Raw genomic sequence first — 21,006 nt, 5'->3', positions numbered from 1 at the left:
GTAAATGACTGAAGGAAGGAATAAGGAAGGAATGAAACAAAACTGTTTATAATTAAGTTCCTTTCTTCATAGTCTTATTTCTTAATCACTCTGTAAGCATATTGTGTCTTCTTTGCTTATTATTACAATTGCTATTGTTAGCATTTACTTTAAAATTTTACAAATTATAAGTTGTTCTATAAAAATGGAGTTAAAGGATGAGGTCTTTTAAAAACCTGACCACTTTAATAAATAGGATTGTTTTAATAATGTATTTAACCTGTATACAAATAGTTTTTGTTTTGACTGTGGAATTGAAGTCATTAGGACATTCACGTCATAGCTCATCAGTGACTGAATTGAGACAATCATGGGTCTTTCTGGAACTGTCAGGTGTCTTCCTTCTTCCACAGCCTATTTAACAAATGAGGCTCTTTAGGCTACTTGACTGCTTTTGATACATAAGTGTGTAATACCATATTGGTGGCCTTACTTGAAAACTACTTGCATATTTTTATATATCTAAATATTAGATAAACATTGATATAGAAATGGACTTGAACTTTTACATTTAAAATGCAGGGTATTTAAAAACAACACAGCTGTTTTGGAATTTAAATCTTAAAAACCGACTGAACACAATAAAAATTTATTGTGTGAAAATGAGACTCTCCGAGATGTCTCCGATCAAAAATGTTAACTCTGTGAACTTGAAGTGGTGATTTGTACTAGAGCAGTGCTTCCCTGTGAGGGGCGGCTACCATGGCATGGACATCATGCTCTGCATTTGATTTCTTAGTTTCTGCCGGCAGTTTCAGAGTGAAAATTAAAAGACTTGAAGTCATGGAAAGCCCTGTTCCCTAAGACATCATTGATTTATCTTCCTGTCACTGGATGCTGACATATGGCCAATCAAATGGTTGCTCCCTGGCATCACTAAAAACCAATTTGCCGCTCAGGGAGTCCAGGACTTCCCACGCCATTCTGCAGAGCCTGGGCCCTGTGCGGTACCTGTGCAGCCGTGCTCATCCGCCGCCTGGCAGGGCGCCCGATGCTCTTGGAGGGTTCAGCTGGAAAGAAGCGAAGGACACGTCTCCCAGGAACTTGTACACTGTCCAACAGACCATAGTTCAACCATATTTATAATTTGAAAATTTCAAGGAGTCACTTTTTTTAAAAGGCAAAAGGAACAGGTAGAATGAAATTTGGCTACAGAGATTATTTTACCTAGTATATCCAAAATATGAACATTTCAACGTGTAATCAATACAGAAATATCGATGAGCTATTGGCAGTCTTTTTTTCACCCTGTGTCTGGCATCCCGCGTGCCCTTTGGCCGGCAGTCACAGTGCAGCGGCTGTTGTATTGGACGCGCAGTTCCGGGAACGCCCTCGAGGACAGGCTATGCACCTTGCCTTGGGGAGGCCAGTCCCCTCTGCACTCACCTGTGACTTTTGAAGTGGCAGCATTACTTTCATGGAACACCTTCCCCCATTTTAGGATGATACTCAAATTGGTATGCCCTTGAGAAATGGGCCTCATGTTTTGTTGATCTTCAGTAATTTAGGAAGTTGTAGGATTATGATTTTCCTTTCTTCTTTGTTCCCCAAATAGTTGCTTCAAGTTGGGAGGTTTAGTGTGCTAATCCCGTGTGAATTACAGATCCTGAGGGAGCCATTTGCCAGCATGTATCTCTGCTCCCGTCTTAATGTAGACATGGGACGTCATAGTCTTTGCATCTCCTCCTGGTGTATGGTTACTGACCTCAGACGGGCCCGCTGCCTTCCAACTGTGCTCTGTGGCCACACGTGCCTTCATGTTTAGAGGGTTGAGGTCTTTTGTAGATTTACATTGGAGAGGGAGTGGAAAGTTACTTTCAGACAACAATAATGACTTGTTGATTAATAAGCCTTTATTTCTTGCTGAAAGTTGGAGTACTTGTTTCTGCTTTTAAGAGTTCCTAACGTATTGGTTCCAGAATATTTGGAATCTTGTGCCAAGTTTTGCCTTAAATATTTAGCATGTTGTTTTCTTTAAGCTTGAATATTTCAAACCCCACTGAGAGGTCCTGGGCAATTGTGCAGGATCATAACTGTTTCAAAACCAAGCCCTTTATTCTTTGGCAAATTTCGGCTTACAGCTTTTTTGTCCCTGGCAAGATTTATTTGCTGTCATTTGATATCTGAAACTCAAACACTGGTTCAGGCTTGATAAAAGGACACAAATTATGGCACTATATTTGGAAAATGAGTAAGGAAATATTTTAAGGCAATTATTTAAATATATTCTCTTCCACTACAAATGAAATTTCAAAATACATTTATTAAAGTCTTTAAAGTGATATTAAAAGAGAAAATGATGGGAGTTTCAAAAACATTTTCTAAGGTTATAAAAAAAATCTACTCTCTATTCTAAAATGTAGACTAAGTTACAGTGCAAAGATAAGTGTTTAAATTGTGATTTCAAACATTTCTTACCATTATGTCATATAAATATGTTCATGTATAATATTTTTTAAAGACAGCTTTGATTTTTAGTTAAATGTGCATAGTATAAATATAAAATTGTTAGGGACCTTGTGAATTTTTTACTTACCATCATAGATTTTTGACATCCTTTTTACAGATTATTACATTTTTTGCTTTGTCTTTTTTTGTTTGTTTTTTAAGCTGAGGGATAATAATTTACATTACTGTGTTCTTGATGCTAGGTTCTCAAAATGCCTGCGGTTGGACCTTTGGTTTTCTGTTCTGTAAAGTAGAGATAATGACAGTACCTGGCTCATAGGGTTGTTTTGAATGTTAAGTGAATTAATAACAATACATCACTAAGAGTAGTTCACGGACCATAGCAAGACCTTGAGTTTATAAAATATATAAAAAGTTTTTTGGAGGTAGAGAAATTTTTTCAAAAACTATTTTAAAGCTGATACAATATTTCTGTTACTATTTTATGCCTTTGTGTCTTTGATTGAGCCAGGCTAATTAATCTCCATTTTAGGCTTTGGATAGAAACTTTTGGTAAAAAGTTACTTATGCTTCCGAATGCAGTTTTCAGTTGCTGGTTTAAAGTCTGCTGATAGGCTCGGTGGCAGCACCCATTCCAAAACCCGCTGCTGCGTTTCAACTGAAAAGAGTCCTTCCACCTTCCCACGAGAACTTCCTATATCATCACCTCCTGTCAAGTTTTTTTTTCTTTCAATAGTTCTGACATTTCTGAGGCTCCCCAGTCAGAAACGTCCAACGTAGCTTACTGGTACACTTTGGCATTTCATAGGAAGCGTGGCTTCACGTTAAGGAGGTGTAATTCGTGCTGAATTGTAGTTTACCAGCCAGCTGGCCCCACAGGCCAGGCAGAGCCCTGTCAGATAAATCAACCACGCAGTCTTGGCCAGCGTCTCCTCCCTGGCTCCCCTGAGTGCCCCTTTCACACTCAGAGGGAGGGATTGGATGCAGGAGCGGTCAGGATAGGAGAGACGGTGCCCAGTCATCGCGTGGTATCTTTACTCAGCTTGGTGAAGAGCCCACAGACCTGGAACGGGGGTCGATGGCCCTTATTCTTGATCTGGGCGTAATTTATCACTGGTGCAGCTCACCCCTCTTAGTGCAGTGCCAGCTCCGAGAGTTTAGCACGCTGTAGAGATTTCCACCCATCAGAGCTGTGATTGCTCATAGCTGTCCACATAGGCAGTTTGCATTTTGTGTTATGGCATTACTATTGCATTGTTTTAGGAAGATCTGAGGTTTCACCTAGGGGTTCTGAAAGGGCATGGGAAGCGTATTTTAGAATGGGGTAGGGAATGAAGAAGTTTCACAATGGCTAAATTTAGTAAATTCAAAAAAAAGAATAGGAAATAATATTGTGAGGTCATTCATAAATCTAGTACAATGATCACATATAGGCACTGATGGCTGAAATGGCAGGTATATTTTACTTTCAGGCTTAAATATTTTTTACTTACAATGGCATTTTTTGATGTTCATACTTTTCCAAGTTTAATGGTAAGCATCAATAGTTTCATCTATAGCTTTTCACATGGAATGGTTACTGGCAGCCCTTAGTTTCTCTAACCAACATTTGCTCAGTTCTGTTTTCTTTATGAAAAGAGGATTGTGTGCTGTGAGGGACCAGGTAGCTGCCTGGATCTGTGCTGGGTCAGGCAGGTCCCGTGGATTCCGTGCCGGATCAGTGCACAGCTGTGGTCACGTTCTGAGCTTGTGTCGTCCCTACTCGGGAGTCAAAGAGCTGGAGATGGAAGCGGAGTGTTCAGGAGGGGTCACGGAGGAGACAGAGTCACACACAGACGTGCACAGTTCAGATGCACTTTCACTCAGAGCTGTGCATGTACCGAGGGGACAGAGGCAGAGAAGCAGAGGCTTGCAGAGCCATAGGCATGGACCAGGGTACAGACACATGGACACACCCACAAACAAATTCAGAAAGAGAAGCACTAGTAGGAAAGAAAAAGAACCCGGAAGGGACGAGGAAAAGAGAAATCTAGAAAAGGAGAGCAGAGCACGGTGGAGAGAAGGTGGGGGAGTACGCAGGCCCCGCTCCTGTAGTGTGCTGGAGCCTGCAGCCCCTAAGTTGGGGAGAGGGAGTGAGGGAGCCTGGGGCAGCAGGTGTGGGGGGTGGGGGAACACGAAAGCTGACTCGATTGCTCTTGTTCACAGTATTCAAGAAATGCTAACAGGCCAGAGGCTCTGCCACTCGGAATCCCACCATGACAGTGTCCTGGCCGCGCTGAATCAACAGAGGAGTGACGGCATTCTTTGCGACGTCACCCTGATTGCTGAGGAACAGAAGTTCCACGCTCATAAGGCAGTCCTGGCGGCCTGCAGCGACTACTTTCGGGTAAGTCAGGGTTGTTTCCCTTATGATGTCAGTTCAACAGAGGATGAAGAAGTTTCCTGAAGGGTCACGCAACTATCAGCCAATTAGAAGATAGTTCCCAGAGTTGGGAATGTTGGGGCCTTTCCTGGGCAGAATGAGTTGGGGGACCTGTTGGGAATCCTCTCTCACCTGGGTACCTGGAAGTCCTTCCAGTGGGACCTCCAGACCTCTCCATTGCGTCTGAGTTGAGGGACATTTGGCTACCATAAGAAAGGGTGGCATTATAGGAGTTCTTAATGCCTCCCTCCCTCTGTCCCTCCCTCCATCCCTCCCTTCCTTCCCTGATTTGAGAGAGAGAGAGACAGACATTAATTTGTTGTTCCACTTATTTATGCATTCATCGGTTGCTTGTATGTGCCCTGACCTGGGATCAAACCTGCAACCTTCACGTATCAGGACACACTTTAACCAACTGAGCTACCCGGCCAGGGTCTCAGTGTTTCTAGATTCAGGATAAGAAGGACAATCTGAAAACACTTTATTAAAATAAACAAAGTCCCTAAAGATATGGGATGTTTCTGATTTTTAACTTTCTATGCATGTTCTCGTCTTACTGCTTTCCAGCTGTCTGCTCCAGGGACAGGGACACAATGGATCCCATGGGCCTTTCTGGTTGGCACACGTGTGTGCGTGTTGTCTTGTTTACCGGGACTTTGGAGGCGGATTCCTAGTGGCTCATGAAATGTGGTGATGTGTCTGCTGTTTTTTGGAAGATGAACGTGTACAGTATGGTGGTAGCTGGTTAAATGCCATTTACTTAGTCCTTCCTGTGATTCCGTTGGTGTAAAAGGATTGCATATACATATCTCACCTGATGCTCAGAGCAACCGGTTTCACAAACACATACATGTACTATGCAAATCAACACTTTACATATACAGAAACTGAATCTTAGAACTTAAGTAATTTGAGGTAACTCCGGGTTGAGTAATACGTCACACAGTTCCTAAGTGGCGGATCTGCAATTCAGATCCATGCCTGACTCTTAACTAATGTGCTTGCTACATCTCATGTGGACAGTCATTAACCAGAATGTTTTTAAATGTTAAATTTTGAATATACATTATTTAATTCTTAATTTTATTTTCAATGTATATTGCTTAATGATTTCAAAACACAGCAGCATACAATTTCTATATAAATAAGAATATATATACAATGGTGAACTTAAAAAAATTTTTTTACAAAAGTCTCAAAGTGGTGCAGCAACCAGCTTAGGCCCATGGGCAATTTGTTGGTTTGATTTGACTGTGTCCAATAGTAATCTTGTGTTTGATGATTAAGAGACAATATCAGCTGTATTCAATTGCAAACCAGCAGCTAAAGCGAATTTTCAAAGATGCCGACTCATAGAAGGAAGACTTTTAGAAAAGGTGTTTTAAATGTGATGAAACCTAGTAATGCAGAGGAGAAAGAGGTGATTACTCAAAATGTCTATCTAGAGCAAAAAGTAGGAATTTAATTCTAAACTTCAGAAATGAAGTAGAATATTGGAAAAGTGACCTTAAGTTGCATTCGTGTAATGATACATTTTATACACTCTCAAACTGTTGGGCATTAACCTTCTAGAAAGGTTATGTTAATCAGAGGGTATTTCACATAATACACTCTGGGTCCTTATGTGTAACATGTGCATGTTCCATGACATGAGTTTTGTCTTCCTGCACACCATAATAGAACCCTCTTGGTGCTTAGCTTCTTTCCTCTTCAGTCTCTCCTGATTGGGTTTTTCATTTAATTTTGGGAAATGGTCTGATATTGTGCGTGTGTGCGTGTGAGCAAGTGCATGCGTGTGAGCGCAGGAAAGGCATTTAACAGTGTTTGTTGCTACTCCCAGTCTTTTACCTCTTTCACCACCATGCCCCGGATGCTCTGGCAGGTTAGATGCAGCGTGCCTCCTCCATAGTACCTATGTTATAATGCCTGTGGAGAGGGCTTTAGTATTCTGCAGATAAGGAAACTAAAGTGCAATAATATTAAATAACCTGCCCAAGGACTGCCAGATATTAAGGAGAAGAGCTGATCTTCTGACACACTGTGGCATCTGTCTCTTTGAGTACCAGGTGTGCTCTCTGCCCTTAACCACAATTCCTGCTGGATTCATGCAGTTTCTTCAATTTCATCACCTGTTTGTGAGGTGAAAACTAAGTGACTTGTATATTGATTGTTCAGACTGATAAACCAAAGACAAAGTTGGAACAGTTGGCGCTTCTCTTTTGTAGCTACTGTGCTAAGATGCTGGAGTTAAGTACTTAACCAGACATAGGCTGAGCCTTGTACTATGTATCATTTGCTAGCTTTGTTGTATATCAAACCACCCCAAAACTTAGCAGCTGGTAATTGCCCTGATCTGCCAGTGCCATCAGTGGTTAATGGAGAGTTGACTGGAAGCTCTTGATCTAAGTTGGCCTCGTTCACATGTCTGCTGGTTGGTAGGCTCTTGGCTGGGGTGGTAGGGGACACTGGTATGTATTTCTCATGAACAGGATAGCTTGGGCTTTTTCACATGATGAGACTCATGGGAAGGTGGCAGGACTCAGTGCACAGGTGCTTTCAAATTTCCATTTGCATCGTGTTTACTGATGTCCCATTCATCAGTCAAGTCACACGGCCAAGCCCAGAGTCAATGCGTAAGAAGGCATATGAAAAGCTGTAAGTGCAAAAAAGGGGACAGTGAATCTGTGGCCATATTTGCAGCCTACCACTGTCAAGAGTTGTCAAGGATCTGTGATTTACCCAACCAGCAAGGCAGAACGTGTACCTCAGTGGCACAGATGCTGGTAGAGACCTAAGACTCCCAGATCAGAGACAAAGGGCAGTTTATTCCTCATAACAACAGTAGTGTATGAATCTGAGCTTACTCTTACCTCTTTCCAGAGCCCCAGTTCCCGGGGTGATGTGAGGAAGGCATTACAGGAGAGGATCACTGACCTTAGGGAACCCCAATTTTTTACAGTGGGGAGGAAATATGTCTGTCCTCTGCTCTGGAGCAGCGATTTTCAACTGGTATGCTGCAAAAAAAATTGAAATGTGCAGTTATCTGAGTATTTAATCGAGGGCACTGACCTCTTTTCCTTAGACTGTCAAATAAAAAAATGACAACAGCCAACACAACAATAAGTGTCTGGTGTGAAGGAATCAAAATTATACCTTTACTTTTGTCAGATTAGTAAAAAACATATGTTTGGTATGCAGCACAATTTTAGTTATTAGTTTCTGTGAGCTATGAGATGACAAAGGTTGAAAGTCGCTGCTCTAGCAAGAGACATTATTACACTGGACAGTAAGCAAAGAGATGCTGTATCTTCTATGATTGTAAGCAGAACTGCCTTTTGTTCCAAAGGGAGATACCCCTCTGCCATTGAAAGCTGTTTGCTATAGAAACATCCTTGAAAAGAGAGTTCAGAACAAAGGAGAGTCAAGTCAGTGCCTCACTCATAATACATGTGGAAATGCAAGAGACCCACGGAGGATTGTCTCCCAACAACCACATGCCCCAACTACAGTGATGTGTGTCTTCCTTGCGTCCTCTGTGCTACCGCACTGCAGGGTCTGGACGCAGAATCCTGCTTCAGTAATTTCTGTCTCTTTCACAAGCCTTATAACGTTGCCTCAGGCTTAGTAAGTACTCAATTAATATTTATTAAGTGAATGAGGCAATGTTTTCTAATTGTCATAGAATTCATGGATATTTCCATTTTTAATATCCTGCCTATAAAATATGCAAATTATTCATGGAATTTTCCTTCAAGTGCAATCTGTTCAAATTAATTAAGTACTTTGATGTAAATAGATTTTTTTGTGCTCTGTATTCTGATATCTGGCAGATTATTTTGAAGCTAAAGTCATTGTTCTGGTTCAAGAAAGGTGAGGCTGCAGAAATGAAGGCCCGAGTTTTGTATTAACTGCTTCTTTACATTGATCTGAGAGTTGATATCAGTTTTTCTTGATTAAAATATGAATAATGAACAATTAAGGACAAAGTACTTTGACTTCTTGTGTTCACCAGCACTTTAAAAGGAAGAATGGCCCTGGCTGGTGTGGCTCAGTGGATTGAGTGCCGGCCCACAAACCAAAGGGTTGCTGGTTCAATTCCCAGTCAGAGCACATGCCTGGGTTGCAGGCCAGTTCCCGGCAGGGACACACAAGAGGCAGCCATACATTGATGTTTCTCTCCCTCTCTCCTTTCCTTCCCCTCTGAACAATATAAGTAAATAAAATCTTTTAAAATTATTTAAAATAATTAAAATTAGGCTTAATATCAATGGTGTGGGCAAAACATGGCATTTGTCAAATGCTATTAATGAGTCAGACCAGGGATTTTTAAAATAAAAGTATAAAGCAGTGGTGGAAAGAAGGAGGAGCAGAGCTTGAGTCAGGTCTGAGTTTGAATACAGCAGCAGACTGTACTTCTGTGTTCACAATTGTTTCTCATAATCCCTGAGAAATAGTGGGTGCTATTCCAATGGATATTGTTGACTTATTCACCTCCTTTACTATCTATTCTGTGATCATAGCCACATCATTTACTTCTCTGAACCTATGTTTTTCACTTGTAAATAAATAATCATAAAGCACAACCTCACAATGGCTTGCTATAGAGATTTGAATGAGGCAACCTAAACCATGCACCTCACACACAGAAGACCTTCAGTAAATATTAGCTGTTTCACTCCTTGCACTAGCTTACAATTCCTGGTCATGCTCTGCCAGCTACTTGTGGGAAAAGAGGAGAGATCATATTTAGGCTCTCCTGGTTACACACCCATTTACCTTTCGATGGGTCCGAATAACTTTTTGGTTGCATCCTTTATCATGCCTTCATTTTCTGAACATGATACCTCCTTCCTTCTTGCTTGGAACATTCTAGTAGCCATCTAACTTTTCTCCTCCTTTGGTTTCCCTTTGCAGACCACTGTGCAAATGACTGTGTCATGACTTTCACTGCCCCGCTCGGGTCTCCCAAAGCTCCTCACCCCTGTACGGGGCTTCAGGAGTGCATGCCTTCCTGCTGGTCATTATCACTTATCCTCATCTTTGCTCTCCCATCTGTTTGTTCCCTTGACATTGTAGCCATGCTGCTCCCTAAACACACTCTATCTCACCCGAGGGCCTTTCTGCTTCTCATCTTTCCCGATGACTATTATTTCCACCTGTAACTGCCCAGTCCTTTCTTAGTTTACCTGGTGCATCTACCAAGGTGTATCACAACCAACAACAGACGTGAAGTCCTTCACAAAGGCCTCACCCTGTGCCGTCCTCCTAAATTTATATGCAAGGCCCCCCTTTCCTAAATTTTAAAAATGGAGCTTGTGTCTCTCAAGGAGTTTAAAGATCGACAAAAATGCAGCCTATGGAACAGGAGAAAATATTTGCAAATGCTGTGTTTGATAAGTCATCAATATCCAAAATATATACAAACCCCATAAAATTTAATAGCAAAAGAAATCCAATGAACACATGAGCAGGGAAACAGAATAGACATTTTTCCAAAGAAGACATACAGATGGCCAATGGGTACATGAAGAGGTCCTCGACATCACTAATCATGAGGGAAGTACAATTCCAAACCACAGTGAGACATCTCGTCACATCTGTTAGAATGACTGCTACGGAAAAGGCAGGTATTGACAAGGATGCAGAGGAAAGAAAGCCCCCTCGCACATCAGTGGGAATGTAACTCGGTACAGCCACTATGGAAGCAGCAGAGCATGGAGGTTCCTCAAAAATTAAAAATAAGATTACCACATGCGATCCAGCAATTCTGCTTCTGAGTATGCATCTGAAAGAAATGAGAAATCAGGAACTCGGAAAGATACCCGCACGCCCATATTCTTTGCAGCATTACTGATGATAGCCAAGACACGGAACAACCTGCGTGTTCGTCCCTGGATGAATGCATAAAGAAGATGCTGTGGTGTATGTGCGTGTGTGTTTATATATTATTTACCCATGAGAAAGAAGGAAATCCTGCTATTTGCAGTAACAGGAATGAACCATGAGAGCATTATGCTAAGTGAAATAAGCCAGATAAAGGAAGACAGACATCGTATGACCTCACTTAGAGAGAAGGAGAGAGTAGAATGTGATTGCCAAGGGCGGGGAGTGGGTGAAATGGAAATATGTTGACAAAGGGTACAGATTTCCAGTAATAAAATGAGTAAGTCCTGAAGAACTAATCTATAGCAGGGTGACTATAGTTAACAAAATACTGTATTTTAAACTTGAAAGTTGTGAAAAGAGTAGATCTTAAAAGTTCGTACACACACAAAGTAAAGTGAGGTGAGGAAGTGTTAGCTAACCTTATTGTGGCAGTCATCTTACAATATACACATGTATTGAATCATCACATTGAACACCTTAAACTTACACAAAGTTGTATGTTAACTGTATGTCAGTAAAAACCAGAACAAAATTTTAAAAAGAATTAAAGATTATGTATCAGGTGTTAGAGCTCCTTTCACGAGTAACTTCTCTGAAAGGGACTGTAACCAGCTCATCAGCGGACGGTGGTTGAACAGAGCGGACGAGGAAGGAGGTGCTGAGCCCAAGGCAGCAGGAGAAATCTGGGGCCTTGTGACCTGAAATGCGTGTGTGGGAGCTGGGGACTAGTCAGCCTCCCGGCCACCTCCCTAGGGCAGCCCCTCTGACTGTGGGGACACAAAGGGTGCAGGTCGGTCCCCAGTGTGGGCAGTTCTGGGCTGTAGTCCACCCTGCAGCCCGGCAGGCTGTTGTTTAGCATGTGCTGTCTGCATCTTCAATCCCCACGAGTGCCAGCATTTTCGGCCAAGGAAGCAGATGTCTCCACTGTCTAACGTAGCTTCGCATATGTGATGGTAAAGTGATTCAAATATGACATTTTGGAAAGTTAAATATTTGAGCCTCATTTTCCATTAGAGCCTGGTGTGCTCTGCCTATGTAATTTTTAGTTTTGAGAGAAGGCAGTAAAGTCATGATAAAAATTTTTGTTTCGTGTATTTTTTGTAATTACATTCTTTAGTCACTATTTGACTAAAATTGATTTAAAGGCTATGAAATGATTATGTAGTATGTAATTTGAATTTTAATATTTTTTCTTTATTTTTATTATGTTTTATTGATTATGCTGCTGCAGTTTTCTCCCTTTGCCCCCCTCCGCCCAGCACCCCCACTCCCTCAGGCAGTCCCCACACTATTGTTCATGTCTGTGGGTCATGTGTATGAGTTCTCTGGCTACTCCATTTCCTACACTGTATTTTATATCCCCATGGCTATTCTGTAATTACCTATTTGCACTTCTTAATCCCCTCACCTCTTCACCTACTCCCCTACAGCTCCCTCCCATCTGGCAACCATCAAAATGCTGTCTGTTTCATGATTCTGTCTTTGTTCTTCTTGTTTGCTTAGTTTGTTTTTGAGATTCAATTGTTGATAGATATGCATTTATTGCTATTTTATTATTCATAATTTTGATCTCCCGTTTCTTAAATAAGTCTCTTTAACATTTCATGTAATAATTAGAATTTTTTTTTAATCCTTACCCAAGGATATATCCATTGATTCCAGAGAGAGAGGAGTGGATAGAGAGAGAGAGAAACATCGATGGAAGAGCGACATTGTTCCGTTGCCTTCCAAATGTGCCCTGACGGTGGTCTGAGCCCACAATCTAGGCATGTACCCTGATGGGGAATCAAACTGTGGCCTTTTGGTTTACAGGACCATGTTCCAACCAACCGAGCCACACCAGCCAGAGCTAGAAGTAAACTTTTTAAAAAAATTCAATAAGCATTTGTTACATACTTACTCTTTGCTAGACACAGAATGAGTTCTTAGTCCGGTGGGAGATACAGACAAGTGAACAAATACATACAGTGTAGTGTAACTGGTAGCAGGGGTTTGGGGTTGTGTTTGGGGACTTGTTTTCATCCTCGTCCTCTCTCCGGCATTCTCTGTTAATAAGAACATAATAACTACCATGAATTGAGTATTTACTGGGCTACAGGCACTTAGTCTATGTGTATCAACTCATTCTGTCCTCTAAAAATACCTGTAAGTTAGGTATTATTATTATTATTATCATATCCATTTTAAAAATAAAGAAAAGAAGGCCCAAATTTCACTAATTCACATGAGGGGCATAAGAACATCTAAGTAAGAGCTGGTGAAGGCCTGAGCTATGCCGGGAGCAGATGGCTGGGCCGAAGAAATTGTGTGTGAGGCCTGGTATAGGGTGGTAGTTCATCTTTCTGGTGCTACTCTAAGGGCACAGTAGGCAGAATCCACAGGACCTTGCGATGGGTGACAGGTGGTGGAAAGACTTAAGAAAGAGAGAGGCTCCTGGCTCTTGTGGGTAGAGAGAGTGGGGTGCTCACGGTCCCCATAGACCTGCGGTCTGGCGGGTGTTGTGGAAAGAGCAAGGCGTCCTGAAAGCATCTGTGCCATCCCTGTGTGAGCAGGGAAGACTTCCGGTGAGGGTTTCAAGTTCCCCGTGATGCGTGGAGCCAACACCTTTCTTCTTTTCTGATCATCGCACCCCCAGCAGCACCGTAGTGCCTGGAGCCCCACAGACCTTCGATTCTGCCCCATTGCAGTCTGCTTGGAACGGCTTCCCGCTGTGTCGCATGGCTGGGGCCTCCTCAGTCCCCTCCTCAGAATCGTCCCCCCAGAACTCCCATTGTAGGTGCTCGCTGTTTAACATGGTAGTTTGCCTTGTTTCCTAAGAAAGTTTGCCAGGAGGACTTGGAGGTGGTAGCGCTGCTGACATTAAAACGTAAATGAGATCATCGTTGGGTGCTGCTATCTCCTGTTTGGTGGTTTTGTAGAGCCTTCATTAACATTTCTGACTCTCGGGAATCATATACATGGAAGACATATTGTGTTTACCGCAGGAAAGATAAACAGCAACATAACATTGACAGTCATTTTGCTTCCAGCCGCCAAGCCCGCAGCCTCTGCCTTTCTTCCTGGCCTGCTGCTCCGCCTCCATCAATTCTGTGAGCCCCCAGCCAATATGCTTCCAGGAAGGCTTCAAAAATGAAATTAGGAATGAAAAAGAATGTCTTTCTAAACCACCAGGTGCTACCTGGATATTAAAGGCCTTTTAATGGTTCTTGTCTCTCGTTCAGTGTCCCTTGTCACAGCATTCTCCTGGGCATGGTGCTGGGGTCAGGGTCCGCTCACTGGATCTCCAGACTGTTGTCACAGTCTGATTAGTACAGTCCTCAAAAGAGGACATTCTAGCTGGCAGTAACGTACAACTAACCTCTTTTTTCAGAAAAAATATGAGTGATAATGAGAGCAAAATCACCCCCAAGTTCATACATGTAGTGATTATTTTTAGTTTATCTTTTTGGTGTTGGGGTGGATATAAATATCTACCACTGCCCTACATAGCAAAGCATTACTCTGAAGTTATTGGTGCATGAATATCACCAAAATGTAATCCCATGATGTTCAATAATTTTGCTAGTTGATCTTACACTGGCCTGGCCTGTGATTAATCACTTTGCTCGAGGCCAGGCAGGCGGCTGAGTTCTGTGGCTACTGGGTGTTCATGCTGAAACAGCAGCAGTGCTGACTCTTGCATATCTGTGTGCTGCTGTGTCCTTCCCTAGCATCTGCATTTCACGTGTCAATCACAGGGGTGTCACGGTGTCATTCTTATAGTGCATGCAAGTTCTTTATGCATTATATGGTAAACTGGTCATTGTTTTCATCACGTGAATACTTATTTTAACATTCAGTTTTATAAAACCTGTTTATAGAAATAATGAAAAAGTAGAGCAATGTCTGTAGGAATAAAGAGTATGAGAGAATAAGCTCTAATCGGCTTATTAAGGTATTGTGAAGGTTTCAAGGGGAGGGGAAGAAAAGCTTAAGAAGTTTAAGAAGACTAATGGGCAGATTAAGAAGAATACTGGGAAGGGATTCAGATGCATGATGCTTTTGAAATGTATATTTCCTTTTATGTTGAAGCTTTGGTAGTAAAACCATCAAGAAAATAATTTATTTTCTTGTTGTATTTATGTATTTTCACTGTTTTGATTAAATTTTTAAACAAAGAACTTGTGACAATAATAAAAGTTAAAAATACAACAGTAAAACCACTTTCTCCCTGCTAATATTGTATTTCTGATGATAAATTAGTTTTAATTTATGCAGCTATAAAATAATTTACTTCTAATATTTTTATTTTAAATATTTTTAAACATTTTCATTTTAATTTTCTTAGATTTTGTTGGCATTTAATGTTTAATTTTATTGACTATTTTCAATACAGTAACTATTGCTACTTCACAAATCAATGTGCTTCTTTATTGCTGATTAATGTGGTAAAAACAAATGAACTCCACTGCTGATAATCATGTGCACATAGATCACCACTTTCTCAATTCTGTAGACATTTACTGAACAACCACTATGTGCAGAAAAGTTTGTGGTGGACCTTGCAAAGGGCACAGAAACATCACCATGCAGCTTGTGCACTAGAGGTGAAGGCCGAGGCTTCAGAAACGCATGAGATTGCGCATCGGGAGGGAAGGAAAGCAGGAAAAAGTTGTCCGCGTTTAGAACTTAGAAGATGCCTTCACTGGAGTGAGAAAGGGAATGAAACGATGGCCCAGGTGACCAAAAAGGAAGAGTCAAAGACAAGGCACGAAGATAACCAGCGTGTACGTTTTAGTCCAAGCCTGTGGAGGAAAGGGGGTTAAGATTAGATTGGCGTGTTCTGTAGGAGATCGAGGAGGGTAAAAAAATATTCGCTGGTCCTTTAGGAGTTTGGGTTCAGTGGAGTATGAGGAAGGAAGCCCGAATCTAAGGGACAATATGTAAAAATATCCATCAGTGCTACCTGGGCCTGTGCACCAGCGCCAGTCTGCAGAGTGCTGGTAACTGCCCACACAGGTGAGCTGCCACAAGTAAATCGGCCATATAATGAAACACTGCTAGTTCAGCTGGCAGGTTTTTACAAGAAGCCTCTCCCGAGGAAGCAGGCAGTGAGTCCATTTGTGTTCTGGTAGGAATTTCTTACCTTGTCTCCAATGGACAAGAAGCAGCTTGAAAACAGCCTACACTGAGCACTGGTACAGGTAATACCAATGTAGCTGTACCCACCATTCCAGTTTTATTTTCATTTTTTATCCAGCTTCACTGAAATATAATTGACATATAACATTAATGTTGAAATTAAATGAGATAGTAAGTGTCAGGTGTACACCAAGGCTCTGAAGCGTGCTATTTGCTAAATGGATAGTCTGGAATATTGGTGGTGGTTTTCCTGTTCCAAAAACAGGAGAGCAGAGTTTTGGTTTTTAACATAAAGTTCTATCAGGAAACAAGATTGCTTTAGGCTACTCAGCAAGCACAATTTTTGCCAATTTGTCTGTATTTTAGATTTCAGTATTTATTTCATTTTGAAATTATCTTTCCTAAGGCTGTACTTTAGAGATATAAATCTTTAATATTTTGAACATGTTACAAGCTCTCCGGGTGCCCTGAATTCTCTTCGCTATTAGATTTTTAGGATTTACTGGGCACACCATTGCCTCCTCTATAATTCACAATCCAGGATTGTAATTGTGACTTTGAATGTTTGGAAAGTTGCTTATGGGGCTAAAAAGAGTGCAGGTGAGATGTTCCTTGGCTTTATACTCTCCGAAATGGGAATCTGTGTGCGTTTGGTTGTGTGCCAGCCTCCTGTTTTGAACCAGTTTTGTCTTCCAATTTAATTACCTGTTTGACGGGACTGGGCTGAGCTCCGGATGGACAGCAGAAGGGAAGGTGGCGTCGATCTTCTGTTCACACCTACCTACCACGTCCTGCCATTGTTTGCTTTCATGTTTAAGAGTGGTTTTTAACATATGCCAGGGGTTCCTTGGCCTGAAGCCTCATGTCTTAGCAATGGATACAGAGATTGGAGCTCTGGAGTAACTCACATTCCTTTCGAAAGAGTTTCGATGCCCGTCCTGTGAGGGTGCTGTAGTCAGAGGGTCTCACACAGAAGCCGCTGTGTCTCCCTGCCACGCCCAGCAGGTGAGGACTTCTGTTCAGCGACATCCAGAGGAAGGCGGGAAAAACAAGCAGCATGACCCACACAAGCTACTGGTCCCCCCCTCCCCCGGAGTTGGGGGAGAGAAAAGGATTAGGCACTAGTTTTTTTTAAAAAAAGCGAGTGCATGGGAAAATACTTGTAGGCCACTGTGTGTCATGCTCCTGGCTCATTAATTATTAGTAAATGAGAGTGGCAGCAGTGATAGCAGCAGTGGAACAGGTGGAGAGAAAAGGACAGCGATGACCAAAGCAAAGGCCCTGCTAGAGCTGGTGGACAGGGCCGGGGGTATTAGGAGAGTGGACTTGCACGTATGTGTGGCCCTTCCTCACCCCCTCAGCCTTGCTGAATACTCAGCCCCAAGCTGTGTACATAATTGGTGCAGCAAACGTTTTTGAAATGTTTATGAAAGTCATTCAAATCATCAAAAATGTTTTATAAATTAAGAGGCCTGTACAGTGCTTTGTGCCCCTGGATTATCTGATGATATGTCGTCATGTTATCTTAGATATCAAATAATTTATCTCTCATCTTGCCTTAGTTTTCAGTGTGTATGAGTAAAGAAATCTCTGCAAAAGTGTTTCCTAAAAAGAATACCTGTTAACATCATGCTGTATATTATATTTTGGTTCTGATGTTGAAAAAATTCAAACAGCCTTGAACTTTGCCACTCAGGGAAGGATATAGCACTTTTGCTTTATATTGAATAGAGGTGACCTAGAAAAATAAAAGGTACATGACTTTGTACCTCATATGAAGCCTCTCTTTTCCCCTTTTCTTCTCCTGAGCAGCAAAATAGTCACTCGTTTCACTCACTCGTTGGGCAGCAAATGAGAAGTTTGGAGTTCAAGGCTACTCTTCTCTGGAGCTTTCTCAGCAGGGCAAAGCAAGTATTTATAAATGTGTGGAAGTATTTTCTGCACCTTAACTCTCCCCCCTGGTGTTTGCTGAGTTGCCTTGTAACAAGGTTCTCCTTCTAGTTGGTACTGTAGAGGTTCCCAGTGGAGATTGTGTCAGGGTTGGGGTTGGGACAGGGACACGCTGGGACACTGTCTTTAACACATGTGTCGTGATTGTATCGCTAGGTTGGTTGTCTCTTGTCTAGCCGGATTCACACTGGATTTCTTCAGTCAGCATTTGAGGTCTTACAATGCAGTTTTTGTATTTTAAACGGTAGACATGTTCTTCTTTGAGTGCTGCAAGACATGGTTGCTGAAAATCATCTAAACTATATCTTCATATTGTAGACAAAAGTCAGTTTTAAGAAGCTTTGTGGTAAATCACCTATTAAAAAAACAGTGAATTATGTCTTCGTAGTTGAAATGAGAGACACTTTCTAACAGTGATAACTATCATTACTCATCACAAAGATACATGTGGTGGGAGCAAATCTCAAAGCTATAATTTGAAAAAGTCTGTGCCTTTTTACATAATGAGTTTTAAAAGTCACTTTAAAAGGGATTTTACAAAAATGTTGAATTTCTTTGCTATAAACTTTAAAAACTATAAACTCTTCTAAAATCCCAACTTCTATATATATTGAAATATACAATATATATAGATATATTTTTCAGAGCAGTCTTTTATCTTGAGTTAAAATTAATTATCAGAATCATTACAAACTGATCCTTTAGTTATATAAATGTTACAATAAAATTATTTGAAACTTCTTAGTGGAAAAGAATATTAATAGTACAAGGATTGGCCAGGAAAATGAACATATCCTTTACTAAGGAAATAATGATTGTTATTGAAGCTTCAAACTCTAAACATGGAAGGCAAGATAAATTGTCATTCATTCAACTTCTGTATTTGTTCACCAGCTGCAGTACTCTGTGTATTCATATCCGTATCTTCATTTAATCCCCTAATAACCTTCTGATGTAGATATTACAACAATGTTACAGATGAGGAAACTGAGCTTGCTCAGTGTGGAGTAATTTAACATTGCACAACTGCTGATGCCAGAATCCAATCCCAGCCTAGGTCCACATGCCTCCAAGCCCCTTAAATTTTCCATGACACTAAACGGTGTGGACTCAGAGAACTTTCTGTTTCAGATTGCCATTAGCTATGAGCATTGTGGTAGGCAGAATAATGGCCCCAAAGATGTCCACACGCTAATCCCTGGAGCATGTTCCTTTGTGTGGCAAAGGGTCACTAGTGATGCGAAGTGGTTGAGGACCTCGGGGCGGGAGATCAGCATGGATTACACAGGTGAGCCCAAAGTGATCGGAACTGGGAATTGAGAGTCAGAGAAGGAGGTGTGATGGTGGAATGATGGCATTGCTAGCTTTGAAGGAGAGGCCACGAACCAAGGAATGGTATGGCCTTTAAAAGCTGGAAAGGGCAAGGAAACATTTTTAGAGCCCCTACAGGGACCACCATCCTGCTGACACCTTGCTGTTAGCCCAGGGAAACCCATTTTGAATTTCTGACCTACCAACATGTTAGATAATTGATGCGTGTTCATGTAAGCCACTAAGAGACTAAGTTTGTGGTAGTATATCACAGCAGCAATATAAAACTCACATTGATATCTTTTATATTTATTTATTTTATTATTAGAGAGAGGGGAAGGGAAGGAGAGAAGGAGAGAAACATCAATGTGTGGTTGCCTCTCATGTGTCCTCTGCTGGGGACCTGGCCTGCAACCCAGGCATGTGCCCTGACTGGGAATCGAACCAGCGACCCTTTGCTTCACAGGCCTGTGCTCAGTCCACTGAGCTACACCAGCCAGGGCACATGGATATCTTTTTAAAATTAAATTTGTTGGGGCGACACTGGCCAGTAGGATCATGTGGGTTTCAAGTGTACATCTCTGTGATACGTGATCTGTGTGTGGCATTGTGTGCCCATCACCTGAAGTAATGATAGCTAGGTGAGTGAACCTTTTCTTGATGTTTTTGGTGAATTTTCAGATGTGGTTTTACTTACTATCATTTCTATAACCTTGACCTCATAGGTGCCACCTGATCATGTTGGGAAGTGAGATCCGATCACAGGTCTCAGATTTGAAGACCAATTGAGCTGTTATAGGGAACCATTATATAAGAAGCAATTGGATTTCTTTATCTCAAAGCAAAATATTCAAAGAATCAGATGGATTTGACATAATGGTATAGAAAACTTAATTGTCATTATGATTATGGTTATTATTTTTCATTGATCCTTCCTCAACACCATAATTCAAAAGGAGCTCCTTTTGAATGTTCCCCTTTGCCTTGTCAATGACCAGAGGGAGAGGTGGAGATGCGCTATGCCAGGCAATGGAACAACTCAACGGGATCCTGCTGCACCTGGAGGCAGGCTGGTCCAGACCTGGGCAGAGGGGCAGCGCCAGGCCCAGGAGTGTGAGGCCCTGCTGAAGATCAAGGTCAGGCTGGAGGCTGAGATCGCCACCTACCACAGCCTGCTGGAAGAAAGGGAGGACTTCAGTTTTGATTATACCCTGGACAAGAGCCCCTCCTTACAAACCATCCAGAAGACCACGACCCACAGGACTGTGGACGGCAGAGTCGGGTCTGAGACCCACAACACCAAAGTGGCGTTTGGCGACTGAATTCTGTAACTGCACAGCAGAAATCCCATGACATGTAATTTTGTGAGAAAAGGATACTTATCCCATCCTTTAAATAAGCGAAATGTAGTAAGTGCTCTTACAGTAAACTTGACATTTTCTTGTGGGGAATAGCATTTCTGGTACTTTATGAAAAAAAGACTTGTGAGGTTAAGTGTTGTAGTGAAAGACACAGATTTCAGTAGTCAGTGGATCGCAGCAGTTTGGTTATCAAAACACACACTGAACTATTTTAAGTGATCTTTTTTGGCTAGAAATTTCTTGCTCTTATTAATTTGCTACCTTTTCTTAGGAAAATCAGTAGTTGTGCTCTGATTTCTTTGTAAACTGGGGATAATAGTACCTGCTTTGTTATCTCATTTAAAAAATCTACTGCACTGGCCAAGTAGCTCGGTTGGGTATGGCATCACCCCGATACATCACGGTTGTGTGTTTGGTCCCTGGTCAGGACACACAAGAAGCAATCCATGATTGCATAAACAAGTGGAACAACAACTTCCGGTCAAGATGGCAGCATCGGTCGGTCAA

General features: G+C 41.7%; 1 protein-coding gene across 6 annotated transcripts in view; it reads left to right on the top strand.

Moving 5' to 3' along the window:
• KLHL32 (kelch like family member 32) overlaps positions 1-21,006 on the top strand; it is a 201,186-nt gene that overhangs the window by 36,476 nt on the left and 143,704 nt on the right. For all 6 annotated transcript variants that reach the window (XR_005082384.2, XM_037144420.2, XM_053664863.1 and 3 more), the window contains one exon: positions 4,654-4,834. Coding sequence is in view for 5 of the 6 variants with exons in the window: in XM_037144420.2 (XP_037000315.1) it covers positions 4,654-4,834 (181 nt within the window). In the remaining variant the exon portion in view is untranslated. The remainder of the gene's footprint in view (positions 1-4,653; positions 4,835-21,006) is intronic.

This window comes from Artibeus jamaicensis, unplaced genomic scaffold, assembly GCF_021234435.1.
Source record: "Artibeus jamaicensis isolate MK-2021 breed Jamaican fruit bat unplaced genomic scaffold, CSHL_Jam_final contig_387, whole genome shotgun sequence".
Classification (NCBI taxonomy): Eukaryota; Metazoa; Chordata; class Mammalia; order Chiroptera; family Phyllostomidae; genus Artibeus; species Artibeus jamaicensis.
This window is presented reverse-complemented; position numbering and strand designations above follow the sequence as displayed.